A 14,536-nucleotide genomic window follows, 5' to 3' on the forward strand; every position below is an offset into this window, starting at 1 on the left:
CAGAATTCCCCTTATTTCTATTTACAGGGCAGCCTGGAGCTGATGCAGGATTCCCAGATTTCTTCATGAGACCAGTAAGTGCCCACCAGTCCTGGCCCTCGTATTTATATTCCATTTAACAAGGCCAGGGGCTGCTCTACAGCTCAGCTGCAAGCCAGGAGCATGGATCCCAGTGCTGGGAACAGCAGATTCCAGCAATAAAATGGGAAGGGCAAGTCTAGAACAGTTACAGCAGCTTGAAAATCACAGCATTAAAAGTTGTAGTTGATGCTACAAAACAACTGGATTCAACAGTGCTGAAGGAAATGACAACACTGAGCACTAGCAAACACTTCCATGTGCTGATTCCAGCTGGATTCCAAAGGTATGGAGCAATAAATTAAGGTTTCAGCTCTTAACAGATACAAAATTATCTCCTGGATAAAGCAATTTAAATCAGGAGATGGATTTTATAATATAAAGAAGTAAAGCAGGAGGAAAAGTGTGTGAACAGGGAAATCTTTTGGATGGGGGCAGTTTGTGGAGAAGCCTTGTCTTGATGGGTCAGGAGAAATGGGATTCCATGGGTTCATCCCTGGGTGTGAGGGATGCCCAGGACACAGTGGGCATGCAGAGGGCTGGGCCAGTGGCAGTGCAGCTGTTCAGGGAAGCTCAAGGCACTTTGTGTCTTAAATCCTTGCCAACAGCAGCTTCCCATCACCCCCTCCCAGGGCTCCCCACTGGGAAACACTGGGAATAGAGCCTTGGGATAAAACCCCTGCCTGACAGACAAAGGCTGCTCAACACACGCTCGGGGCTGGAACAGCTCTGGGAATTTCGGTACAAAACACAATTCCCAGCCATTGCCACAGGGAAGGGAACCTGGAGGGGCTGGTGGATCATGGAGAGGTGCCAGGGGAGGGATTGGGATGGGGAGGGGCTCAACAGCAGTGTGACATCAACCCTTTCCAGGGCTCCCCCTTGGGAAGTGAAATGTGTGGGATAAAGCATCTCCCTGGGAAAAGTGCAGTGTCAGGACATGGAACAGAGCCTTGGGACAGGCAGAAAACACTTCTCAACACACACCCAGGGCTGCACGGTGCCACAACAGCAGGACTTGGGCACAAAGCACAACTCCCAGCTGCTCCCACCGGGAAGGGAGCCTGGAGAGGGGGAGGTTTGCATAATGGAGAGGCTCCATCCGAGGGCTGGACCATCGCAGGGACTGGGGCCATCCCAGGGGCTGGGATAATCCAAGGGGCTGGGACCATCCTGAGGGGCTGGGATGAGGATAACCCCAAGGGCTGGGATGACCCCAAGGGCTGGGGTGACCTTGAGGGCTGGGATGGTCCCAGGGCTGGGATGACCCCGAGGGCTGGGATGACCCCGAGGGCTGGGATGACCCCGAGGGCTGGGATGACCCTGAGAGCTGGGATGGTTCCAGGGGCTGGGATGACCCCGAGGGCTGGGATGGTCCCAGGGGCTGGGACGACCCTGAGGGCTGGGACGACCCCAGACCTGGGACCCCACTGCTGGCTCAGCTGTGGGCCGGGCTCTGGGGCTGGCCCCGGCCGTGCACGCGCTCGTAGAACAGCAGGTAGGCGCTGGCAGCCAGCACCTCGTGCAGGCTGGCCCTGCGCACCGACTCGTCCGAGATCCAGAGCCACTGGCTGCCGCGGGCGCCCGGCGCGCGCCGGAAGGTGACGAAGTGTCCCGAGTGCATGTCCCCGTGGTGCACCACCACGGCCATCAGGCGGTACAGGTACAGCGGGGCCCTGCGGGGACACGGGTCAGCCTGGCCACACACACACACGCAGCAGAGCAGCCACAGTTCCTGCCTGGAGCAAGGAATTCCTCCCTGTGTGGCTGCTCTGTCCCTGGTCTGGTGGGAGGTGTCATTGCCCATGGTAAGTGGTGGCATGGGATGATCTCCAAGTTCCCTTCCAACCCAAACCATTCTGTGATCCAAACTGCTTTCTCCTCCTGCTCCATCCCTGGAAGTGTCTAAGGCCAGGTTGGATGGGGTTTGGAGCAACTGGGATAGTGAAAGGTGTCCCTGCCCATGGCATCTCCAAGTCTCCTTTCAACCCAAACCATTCTGGGATTATGGGATTCAAACCTGCTGCTCCATCCCTGGAAGTACTCAAGGACAGGCTGGATGGGTTTGGAGTGACCTGGGATAGTGGAAGGTGTCCCTGCCCATGGGAAGAGGGCTGCACTGGATGGTCCCTAAGTTCCCTACCAACCTAACCCATTCTGGAATTCTATGGAAAAGGATTATCAGCAGAAGCCCCAAGGGTGATTTATCAAGTGGAATCATGGCAGGTGCAACTGAAATCAAAAACATCTGAGAAAAAAAACTATGGATTTCTTACAACCACTTGAAAATGAAGGAAAATAAGGGCTAGAGGAAACCAGCAGCAATGAGGTTATGGCTGTTCAGAAGCACCATAAACAGGAAGATTTTGAGTTTTGCTTGTAACTTGCCCTACTCCCTTTCCCAGGACTAAAATCACAGGAGCTGGGATTCTGTGACTGGGCAGCCTCAGGACAAGGACAGAAGAAAGGGAGACAATTTGAAAGAAAGAAATTAAGAGAGAGGGTACAAATCTCTAACTTACCTGCACTCAGGGAATGCAGCAAGTGGGAAAGTTCCTGGGGACATTAAAAATGAGGGAGAGGAGGAGGAGGAAGAGGAGGCACCATTCATGAAGAGAGGTTTGGTACCAGCTGGTTGTTCTGCATCTGCCAGAGGAAGGAGAAATTCAGGGATTTAATTGGAATGCTGTTTCTAAGATCAACATCCCTGCCCCTCATCACGGGATATGAAGGTATTTTATTGATTTTCATACCCAAAGCCAAGGGACATTTTATTCAAATTCGTTTTACATGACAAATATGGAAATACCCACGCATCCAAAATCCCAACTAAAGGAATATTGAGGTGCCTAAGGACAGACTTCTACAGCTGGATTTTCCAACTGTTTTTGAAGAATCCATCACTCCCAGAATTCCCTCTCTGCTTGTCCTGAAGCCTTGGAATAGACCTCTAACAAAAAAAAACCATGGGACATCCCAAGTTCAACACCCCTTTGGACATTTCTTTTTTTAAATATATATATTTAGTAGGATCAAAATGAAATTATCCAAACTGAACTGTAAATTTGGGAATGGCAAAGGGATTTCTGTCCTCTTTGCAGAGCCCCACATCAAAATGCTGCTCATGGCTTGATCCTGCAGAGAACACTTGATCCCTGACATGCAGAAAGAGCTGAACCATTTTATTGGCAAAAGAGGTACCTGAAGGTTTCCCTGCTCTCCCATCCTTGATTCCAGGGGTTGTCTCCTCAGAGTTTTTCTGCTCCTGGCAGGATTTGGGACCAGGAACCCGATATTTGTAGATGTCCATGACCAGGAACTCACTGAACTGCACGTGCTCGTGTCTCTTCAGGGGAGTGCCTTGGTTTGACCAGCTCAGCCTTTGCAGGTGGATGCACAAACACTGGGGCAGCTTCAGGAAAGGAAAATCCATTTTTCATGGAAAGAAACAGCTGGTAAGTCCAGGCAATAAGGAAATGCATGTCCCTTATCTCTGTGTAAGCTCAGTGGCAACAGTGTCCCTAAAGTGTGACAATAATTCTTGTGAGATTCCTGATATCTCCTAATCCCCAAAAATTAATGGTTTTGCACAGGGGAAAGCCAAAAACATTAAGTGTTATAAAGAGCTGAAATGCAAAACCATTGCTGTAGCAAGAAGTACATAATTATTATTATAATTATTATTATAATTGGCACCTGAGGCTCCTAATTACACACCAGTGCCCTGCTGGCCTCTGCATGACAGGATTACAGAGCAAAAAAAAAAAAGTTTTCTCTTGGAAATCTCACCTGATGTTTACTCACCAGCTGTATTCAGAATAGTTAAATTTCTCTGAAATGAGAATTTGCTAAAGATGCTACAAATCCTGTAAATATAAATCAATTTGCTCACTGAAGAATTAATGTAAAATCTACGAAATGGCACTAAGCCAAACTCACATTTAAGTGTTTTGCTAAATAAAAGGAGAATATTCACATCCTGTAAGTGTTTAATGTTTGATGTTTTGCTGAGTTGAAGCCTCAATGCCCACAGATATTTGCCAGGTGAGTTTACTTTGAAAAATAAAACATTTGTGGTCTGACAGCAAGAAATGGACACAACCAGCTTCAAGAGGGAAGTTACTGTGACAGGATTTAGGAGATTTGGAGGAGTTTTTTGCCTCACCTTTCCTAACTTTAATTGCTTAACAAATGTTGTTCTCTGGTTTTCTATGCTCTGTCCATTCCGAATTCCTGCTGCCTGGATCTGGAATGAAAAGGGGAAAAAATGAAGGCACCTGCAGACAGGAGGAATTTATTGCCTGGTTTATGCTCAGTGCATTAATCACACCTAGGAATGTTCTTCAGAATTCCTAAAGGGTCAAAATTCTAAACCAAAATCAAGCAGAAATGAGCATTTAGAGAACTCCATTCACTCAGAACTGCACTCAATTGCCTCTTTTGTTGATTTTTAAACAATATCAGAGCAAAAAAAAAATCCCTGGTGATACCTGGCAACTACAGAATAAAATATTTGTAGATTTTTGTAACAGCAGTAGTAAGTAATAAACCTTTAATTCTTCACGAGGTAAGAACTCCTTGTTAAATATCTGAAACCCCAGAGGCTTTCCCCAAGTCCTGAAGAAAAAGAAGGTGGAAAGTGAAGCCAGGATTGTGTCAGCAGGCTCAAAACTGAACAGAGAGGTGACAGGAATTAAAATGACAGGAATCAAAGGGACCTACTTTGGTGCAGTTGTCACACACAACATCCTTGACAGACTCTGAGGAGATGAAGTGATGGAGGCAATGGTCCAGTGTCATGGGACGACCCTGAGTGCCAAGAAAAAACAGAATTATTTGCAGGAATTTTAGGGTGCATTCCACTGGATTTTGGGAAAGGATTTTTAATAATTTCTTCCATAGAAAAACTACAGAAGTGCAGGTTTATTTCATGAAAGAACTGACTAAATGGCTGTGGGTGATCATGGAACTGTGGGGATTCTCCTTTAGCCTGGATTAAACATAAAAAAGTTTGCAGCCTTTTGATAACAGCAGCAGTGATTCCCTGTGTGAGTCCTTCAGTGGGGTTTCAAACCACAGATTCTTTTTCTATTCCTATTTATCCCTCATTCCAGCACTTCAGGGGTCACTTCATGCTCTCTGGCCCTCTCCACAGGAGAAATACAGCTTTTAATGGAACTTAGGCCTCCTTGCTGCCCTTCCTCATGTCCTGCCCTGCCAAGGATTGGATAAATAAAACACCAAGAGCAGAGGATGTGTCCAAATCCCAATCCTGCCTGGCCAGGAGGGCACTCTGCAAACAGGAATCACAATTTCCACCAGTTGTGGAAAGAAATCACTACCAGACATGAAGTAACAAATTCTTACAGTCCAAAAATATCCTGCAGATGTTGCCCCAAAAATCCACAATGTTTTGTCACTTTGAAGTTTTTCAGAGCCAGAAAGAAATGGAAACAATTCCCAGCTGGAAAAGCCTGGATGGGGTAAGGTGTGAGCTGCCAGCTGAAGGTCACCTTCCCAGGATGGGAAGCAGCAGGATATGATCTGGGCTCTTGAAATTCCACAGAAAAGACCAAATCCTCCACCAGGAGAAACAGAAAGCTCTGGTGGCACCACCAAGTTCTGCTTGTTGGGCTCATCAGAACCTTGCTCACCCCTTAGGGAGAAGGTCCTGCAGCAGCACAGGATTACAACAGAGCAGGAAAATCAAGTCCTGAAGTAGCCCTGAATGTCTTCTGCAGCTGAGGAAGCCCTGGGAAGGGCAGGGAGGATCAGGAGCAGAGGGACACGTACCCACACAGCTGCTGGAATGCTCAGGGAGAGGCTGTCGAAGGTGTCGAACCTCACAGGGCTCTGCAAGAGAACATTCCAGAACATGCCAGCATTTATGTCAGTGATGCCTTCAGCTTTAGCTCTCACGTTTTCCACATTCTGCACTGCATTAGGATACAACTCTGAATTTCACATAAGTTCTCCTCACAGTTCACTCAGACAAAACAATCCTTCTCCAGCCCCAGAACCAAGGGCACCGCTGCAGCTTCTAAAAAGTGTGAACAACAAAAAGGCCCAAAAAGTGTAAATTGAGGAGAGCAAACTGGGGGGATGGGACTGCATAACCTGAAGCTGTGATTGCACAATTAACCCCAATATGGAAATGGTGCAAAACTGATAAAAAAGTGTGAAAACTCGTGACCACCTTGGGTGTAGCCCTGGCCAGGCTCTTGTACTGCCCAAGGTGTATCCTGTGAAGGCCTTTTTAACAAATATCTACTTTATTCTTTAACACTGTGTAGCCTCTGTTCTAGGGAGCCTTAAAGGCATCATCAGTCCCCAAAAATCCAGCCCAGCTCTCCCAAGGTGAGCCTGTGCCCTGTGCTGTCCACAATTCCCTGCTGGAACAGGATTCAAACTCTCAGTTTTCCAGCTGGGCCAGGGAATATCAGGAATGTTCTGCTTGGCCTCCTCCTCCTCACTGCAATTTGTTTGCAAGGTTTTGGGAAATAAGATACAAATGTTTCCTTGCTTTGGGCTATCAATGAGGTTTATTTTCTGTATTTTTTCCATTGTTCAGGCAATCTTCATCTCCTTATTTGGAATAATTGGACTTTAAGTGCCTTTGCAAAACGTGCTGGATGAGCAGCGAGTCCTAAACTCACCCATGTGAGTGGATTTTCAGGTAATATTATTAATGAATTAATTGTTAATTCATTAATGGAATAAAGCATCCGTTATTCTGGTCGATGAGGCAGCTGTTACCCCCACAAGGTGCATCACATGGATTTTTTTAGTCTATTTAGGGACAAATCCTTGTTCATGACCAAGGGATGATGGTTCCAGGAAGCACTCTGAGTGTTGGCAATCCCTCCTCCCATGACACAGATATTAATAACAATATCAAATATTATCTTTTTCCACACCTGGTGCTCACAGTGTTTGCAGACCATGTTGCTGGTCAGCCTTCCATGGAAAGGGTGCTGAGATTTCCAGTGGTTTGACACAGGGGGAAGAGATCCTGCAACACAAAAATTGTCCTTGGATTTTCCATCCATCCACTTTCACCACTCCAATCCCACACTTTTGCCCTGCAGTAACAAAATTAATGCCTCCAAAGAACATTTTTTTGTCTCAGTGATTAGTAATTAATGGAGATTTATTTATATTTTTGATTTCTATTTCAGTTCAGTACAAAGATCAATTAATATTATCCCTTTAATAAACAAAGCTAGCCTATGAATATTCAGAATATCCAGAAGGGATAAAATCCTACCTCTTGTTCTGCAGCTTATTTGCTTTTGGATTATTTCTGGTTGCTACAGAGGGAGATAAAAACATTTCATTAACCCTACCTCAGCAACATAGAAAAGACTTAGAAATTTAATACATGAAGTATTAAATGTGTTCCTATTTCATCCCTAGTTGGCTTTTCTGGCATTAGAAAAAAAATGTGGCTCTTTATATTTGCAAGAACAAAAAAATCTGGTACAAACCAAATTTATAATTGACAATTGCTTGTAAAAGGAATCATTAATCTGCAGAACTCTCTGCCTCAGAACACTAAAATAGGAGATTTTGTCTTTTTTTTTGTCTACATTTTAGGCAAAACCAGGTATTTTCCATCTGCAACAAGTTTATCAGCAAGCTGGAGGATAGGATCAATTTACCTCCATAAAACTCTTCCAGAAATCCCTCTTTGCAGTTTTCAACCCTTTTTCGGGTGGGAACTATAGATCAGAGTAAATGCTTGGAGAGACTAAATGAAATCCCTACATCCTGCACTGGAAATTCAAACAAATTTTCTTTGGAAAACCTGAGAATTCTTTAAATTTGACTTATTGATGAGTCCCTATCAAAGGATTAAAGAACAGCTTTGGGAAGAGAATCAAAACATCCTAAATATACAACTTCTCTTGGGAATCTGGGCAGACTGCAGGCATTTCTGCTGAGGACATCAGTGGGATCACCTCCAGGGAATGCACATCAAAGAGATGGGTCACACGGGGCTGCCGATCCCGCTCGTCCTCCAGGGAAGAGGTCAGCACATGGAACAGCTCGTGGGCATCCTGCAAATGGAGCCAGAAGGAAGAGACATCAAAAACCACCCCAGGAGGGCTGGAATTCCACAGGGAATGCAGGGAAAATCACAGCTCAGAGCCTGGATTGATATTTGTATTTATAGATGTATAATTTTATATGTAGATTTCTGGTTTAGATCTATAGTTTATGTTTTATATTTATATTTAAGTACATCTAAAATGTATATACATATATGTATATATATAGTATTGTATAAATTATATATTCTATCTACATATATAGAATATATAATAATATCTACATATACATATATAATATATACATATATATTATATAATATATAAAAATATAAAATATAATATATAATAATATACATATATGTATATATACATATATCTGTATATATAGACATGATTATATAATATATATTATATAATCATGTCTATATATACAGATATATGTATATATACATATATCTGTATATATAGACATGATTATATAATATATATTATATATAAATATAAAATATATAAGTACATACTAAATATAAATAATGAAAAATAACGTTTCTAAATAGCTGTATTAAATATATTTATTCAATTATATTTTAAATGTATATATTATATTTTATATAAATTATATAGAATCGTTATATATAATTACTATTATATATCACTTTTACATATAATTACTATTATATACAACTTTTTTATATATAGATATATTATATATATCTATATATTATAATTATTTTATATTGATGATGATGACTATTATTATTATTATATTTGTGTTAATATTGAATACATTTTGTTGTGCCCAAAAGCTTCCTAACAGCACAAGGTACTAAAGACATCCTGGGCCATGTAAACTCATAAAAAACTAAAACACTTGGGAGGAAAAAATACCCCCAGGTGAATTCCCAGATCCCTGTTTTCCTGGATTTTGGGGGAAGCATAACTGAAATCTCTCCTTGGAATATATTTTAGGAGTGGGATAATTGATGGAGTGCATTGGAAATCCTGACAAGAGTTGCAAATAATTAGGATTACTGAAAAGATGGGAAGAGATCCATTATCCAGAGGGAGCTCAGGGAGCTGCTGTGCTGCAATATCCTGGCCCTGCTGGCAAGGGCAAGGCTTGGAGCTCCCTGAGCAATCCCAGCCCCATTCCCAGGCTGGGGAACCTCCCCTCCGTTTGTGGAGCAGGAGCCAGGGCTGCCAGCCCAGCCTGCTGCACTCACCTGCTCCTCGAAGGAGGAGATCTGCCACCTGTTCACCCTGAGCACCTCCAGCAGGCAGCTGGCATCCAGGACATCGTCCTCGGGCACCTCCTGGCACGACAGAGCTGCAAAAGGGAACGCGGCAGCGTCAGCAGCGGCAAAAACGGGGAAAATCCTGGGGTTTGTGGGGTTGGAGCACCAGCAGCCTCACACCACTGCCACAGGAACGGCCCAAGGGCAACTCTCCTTTGAAAACAACCTGAGGGAAGCCAGGGGGTCATTGAGGGTGTCAGAGATGAATTTAGGCCAAACATTAATCACCTTGAGCTTAAAATATTAAATATTTTGTAATAATATTTTGTATTTTACATAATATTTATTATATAAATTTATTTATATAGTTATTTATTAATTAGTTTATTTATTTATATAATTTATTATATAAATTTATATAAAATTATATTGTTCCTTTTATAAGGCTACTCTATATTTATATATTTTACAGCTTATTTTTATAATAACATTTTGTATCTTATATATCTATTATATCAATTTATTGATACAGTTTATTTACTTATTCATTTATCTATTAATATAATTTATTATATAAATTTATTATATTGAATTATGTTATTTATTTTATTATAATATTTTCTATTTCTATAATACTTTATATTTAATCTTTTATCATTTATATTTTATAATAATATTTTGTATGTTATATAATACCTATTATGTAAACAGATATTAATATAATAAAAGAAACTATATATAATTAATACATATAAATGTACCTATATGGTTTAATTATTTATTAATTTATCTATTTATGTAATTTATTTCTTATATAATTTTATTACATAAAGCATATTATTTATTATATAATAATATCTTATATTTATATAAAAGTTTCTATTTTATCTTTTATAATAATATTTTAATTTAAGTTTTAATACTCAAAACCTTGCAAAGTGAGGTTGAATAGTCCCAGGTTTTTAGAACAATAGCAAGCTTGGGGAAAACAAAAAAGCTTAAATTATTTGCTAATAATTTTTTTAACAGAATTCTAAATTTCTTGAATCCTGTGGAATTCAACCCTTCTGTGAAAGGTGGCTGAGCTTTACCCAAGACATTCCAATTAATTTTAAAATCAGAGAGTGAAATAAAACAGGGAACAGAAGCTCGTGGGGGTTTATTTCTTTGGGAAAAGAGTCTAAAAACGAAAACATTTCTCCTTTACCATTTCACCCCTGGTTTAGAACAGGAGATGTCCCAGTACCTCTGAGGAGCTGCAGCAGAGTCACCGAGAGCTGCTGGGGCTGCTCCTGCTCCGAGCTGTACTGGGCTGTGAACTCCTCCAGCCAGCGGATGAACGAGGGGCAGGAGGACAAGCCCTGCAGCAGGGAGTTCATGAAGCACGTGTTGCCCAGGTTCAGCAGGCCTGGCACGAGCCCTGCCGAGAGAATTGCAGAGTTGGCACCACGAAATCCAGGGCCAGCACCCTGGGGTTCAGCAGGAATGCTGTGTAGTTACAGAGAAATGGGTTGCAGTTAGTTCACTTTTCAGTTCGTGGTGTTTCAGTTGAATTTTGGTCTTTCAAAAATTTCAGTTTCACTAATTTTTTTCAGTATCCATCCCCTCTTTTTTTTTTTTTTCAAGTGCATTTAATTTGATCATATCTCATTTCCAGAGTGTTTGTAAGCCCTTCTTTTCTGTTTCCAATACTTCAGTGAGGATCAATTTTGGCAAGCTTTGGTCCATGTCCTTGCCTTTGGATGGCTTTCACTGTGGGACATATTTTTAATTTTATTTTTCAGTATCCATGCCATTTCAATTGCCAATCAATTCTGGCAAGCTGTGGTCCATATCCCTGCATTCCATGGCATCCCATGCCTTTAGATGGCTTTCACTTTGGCACAATTTTTTTTTTTTTCAATATCCATGCCATTTCACTCATATTTTCACCTCAGTGTTCTGTATTCCTCCTTGATTTTTTCCCCTGGTTTTGTAACATCTCTGAGGTCAGTTTTGGCATGTTTTGGTCCTTTTCACTGCACCTCATCTCCTCCCAGACCATTTTCTTGTAATCACTAAATTTCTCAATTAGTTTTTTCCAACTGCATTTCATTTCTCACGTCTCCTTTCCAGAGTGTTTATAAGTCTTTATTTTCTGCTCCAATATTTCACTTCCTTTCCTGAAAGGAAATTTCCCTTCCTTGAACGAATCTTGTCTTGTGAAACCCCAAAAACCCAACTGAAACTCCACAAACTGAAAACAGAACCCCAGAATGGTTTGGGGAGGAATCTTTTTTTTTTTTTCAGTATCCATGCCATTTCACTCATATTTTCACCTCACTGTTCTGTATTCCTCCTTCATTTTTTCCCCTGGTTTTGTAACATCCCTGAGGTCAGTTTTGGCATGTTTTGGTCCTTTTCACTGCACCTCATCTCCTCCCAGACCATTTTCTTGTAATCACTAAATTTCTCAATTAGTTTTTTCCAACTGCATTTCATTTCTCACGTCTCCTTTCCAGAGTGTTTATAAGTCTTTCTTTTCCACTCCAATATTTCACTTCCTCTCCTGAAAGGAAATTTCCCTTCCTTGAATGAATCTTGTCTTGTGAAACCCCAAAAACCCAACTGAAACTCCACAAACTGAAAACAGAACCCCAGAATGGTTTGGGGAGGAATCTTGGATTTCATCCCACCCCACCTTCCACCGCCCCAGGCTGCTCCAAACCCTTTCCAACGCAGCCTTGGGCACTTCCAGGGATGGAGCAACCGCAGGGAAGAACCTCCCGGCGAAGAGTTCCATCGTATCCATGCCATTTCAATTGCCAATCAATTCTGGCAAGCTGTGGTCCATATCCCTGCATTCCATGGCATCCCATGCCTTTAGATGGCTTTCACTTTGGCACAATTTTTTTTTTTTTCAATATCCATGCCATTTCACTCATATTTTCACCTCAGTGTTCTGTATTCCTCCTTGATTTTTTCCCCTGGTTTTGTAACATCTCTGAGGTCAGTTTTGGCATGTTTTGGTCCTTTTCACTGCACCTCATCTCCTCCCAGACCATTTTCTTGTAATCACTAAATTTCTCAATTAGTTTTTTCCAACTGCATTTCATTTCTCACGTCTCCTTTCCAGAGTGTTTATAAGTCTTTATTTTCTGCTCCAATATTTCACTTCCTTTCCTGAAAGGAAATTTCCCTTCCTTGAACGAATCTTGTCTTGTGAAACCCCAAAAACCCAACTGAAACTCCACAAACTGAAAACAGAACCCCAGAATGGTTTGGGGAGGAATCTTGGATTTCATCCCACCCCACCTTCCACCGCCCCAGGCTGCTCCAAACCCTTTCCAACCCAGCCTTGGGCACTTCCAGGGATGGAGCAACCGCAGGGAAGAACCTCCCGGCGAAGAGTTCCATCCCAAAATCCCGCCCAGCCAGCTGGAAAAACGGGATGAAGGCAGCCCCGGCCCCTCCGGTACCTCTCCGCCGCCGTTTCCTGCCCGTGATGGGGCCCCACAGGACGTAAATCCCGGCCGCCAGCGCCGCCGCCGCGCCCCCCAGCACGCCCCAGCTCCGCATGGCTCGGTGCCTGCACGGGAGAACGGGAACAGCGTCAGGAGCTGCGGGAAGAGAGGGAACAGGGTCAGGAGCTGCGGGGAAAACGGGAATAGGGTCAGGAGATGCAGGAAAAAATGGGACTAGAGTCAGGAGCTGGGGGGAGAACTTTCCAGAGTGTTTATAAGTCTTTCTTTTCCACTCCAATATTTCACTTCCTCTCCTGAAAGGAAATTTCCCTTCCTTGAATGAATCTTGTCTTGTGAAACCCCAAAAACCCAACTGAAACTCCACAAACTGAAAACAGAACCCCAGAATGGTTTGGGGAGGAATCTTGGATTTCATCCCACCCCACCTTCCACCGCCCCAGGCTGCTCCAAACCCTTTCCAACCCAGCCTTGGGCACTTCCAGGGATGGAGCAACCGCAGGGAAGAACCTCCCGGCGAAGAGTTCCATCCCAAAATCCCGCCCAGCCAGCTGGAAAAACGGGATGAAGGCAGCCCCGGCCCCTCCGGTACCTCTCCGCCGCCGTTTCCTGCCCGTGATGGGGCCCCACAGGACGTAAATCCCGGCCGCCAGCGCCGCCGCCGCGCCCCCCAGCACGCCCCAGCTCCGCATGGCTCGGTGCCTGCACGGGAGAACGGGAACAGCGTCAGGAGCTGCGGGAAGAGAGGGAACAGGGTCAGGAGCTGCGGGGAAAACGGGAATAGGGTCAGGAGATGCAGGAAAAAATGGGACTAGAGTCAGGAGCTGGGGGGAGAACGGGAATAGGGTCAGGAGGTGGGGGAAAAGTGGGAATAAAGTCAGGAGCTGGGAGAAAAGAGGGAACAGGGTCAGGAGGTGCAGGGAAAACGGGAATAAAGTCAGGAGATGCAGGAAAAAATGGGCATAGGGTCAGGAGCTGGGGGGAAAGAGGGAATAGGGTCAAGAGGTGAGGGATAGGGTCAGGAGCTGCAGGGAAAACGGGAAAAAAAGTCAGGAGCTGGGGGGAAAGGGGGAACAGGGTCAGGAGCTGCTGGAGTAGGGTCAGGAGCTGGGGGGAAAGAGGGAATAGGGTTAGGGGCTGAGGAAAAGGCAGGAATAAGGTCAGGAGTGGGGGGAAAAGAGGGAACGGGGTGAGGAGCTGAGGAAAAACGGGGATAGCTTCAGGAGCTGCGGGAAGGAGGGAATAGGGTCAGGAGCTGGGGGAAATGGGGAATAGGGTCAGGAGCTGCGAGGAAAAAGGGAATAGGGTCAGGAGCTGGGGGAAAAGCGGGAATAGGTTCAGAAGCTGCGGGAAGAGCGGCACAGGGAGAGGAGCTGCGGAACCCGGCGAGCCCTCAGCGGCCCGGCCTGCCCGGGAACCGGAGCGCTACGGGAACGGGGATACGGGAGAGGGGAAATGGAGCGGGAAAAGGGCAGCGGAGAAGGGGAGAAAAAAAAGGGAAGGGAGAAAAGAAAGGGAAAAGGGAAACGGAGAAGGTGAGGGAAGAAAGGAAGCGCTGGGCCGAGGGCTCGCCCCGACCAACCCGAGCCCCCCCCGCCAGCCCTCCCTTCACACCCGGCCCCCTCCCGGCTCATTCCCAGCCTCTTCCCGCTCCACCCCGACCCCCTCCGGTGGCAGCCGCCCCCTCCCCCGGCACCTGGCCCCGTCC

The 14,536-nt window shown here is 44.4% G+C and overlaps 1 protein-coding gene across 1 annotated transcript; it reads right to left on the reverse strand.

The window, feature by feature from the left end:
- Positions 1–1,344: 1,344 nt before the first annotated feature.
- On the reverse strand, positions 1,345–13,058 carry USP30 (ubiquitin specific peptidase 30). The gene is made up of 12 exons (XM_039724835.1): positions 12,826–13,058; positions 10,614–10,787; positions 9,356–9,459; positions 8,040–8,138; positions 7,346–7,388; positions 6,996–7,090; positions 5,872–5,931; positions 4,801–4,887; positions 4,244–4,324; positions 3,280–3,490; positions 2,601–2,724; positions 1,345–1,754 (listed from the first exon to the last, which is right to left on the reverse strand). The coding sequence occupies exons 1-12, from the start codon at positions 12,923–12,925 to the stop codon at positions 1,517–1,519; spliced, it is 1,416 nt and encodes a 471-aa protein (XP_039580769.1). The 5' UTR covers positions 12,926–13,058; the 3' UTR covers positions 1,345–1,516.
- Between the last annotated feature and the right edge of the window lie 1,478 nt (positions 13,059–14,536).

The sequence above is a fragment of the Passer montanus genome, unplaced genomic scaffold (assembly GCF_014805655.1).
Source record: "Passer montanus isolate IOZ18808 unplaced genomic scaffold, ASM1480565v1 scaffold53, whole genome shotgun sequence".
Classification (NCBI taxonomy): domain Eukaryota; kingdom Metazoa; phylum Chordata; class Aves; order Passeriformes; family Passeridae; genus Passer; species Passer montanus.

Bases quoted from the DNA above. Each gene is read 5' to 3' on its own strand.
- USP30 (XM_039724835.1), bottom strand. From the start codon at position 12,925: ATGCGGAGCTGGGGCGTGCTGGGGGGCGCGGCGGCGGCGCTGGCGGCC. The intron at 4,888-5,871 runs GTACGTGTCCCT...CTTGGCACTCAG, and splicing joins GCATTCCAGCAGCTGTGTGG to GGTCGTCCCATGACACTGGA. The intron at 2,725-3,279 runs GTACCTCTTTTG...TTCCTCTGGCAG, and splicing joins GAGAGCAGGGAAACCTTCAG to ATGCAGAACAACCAGCTGGT.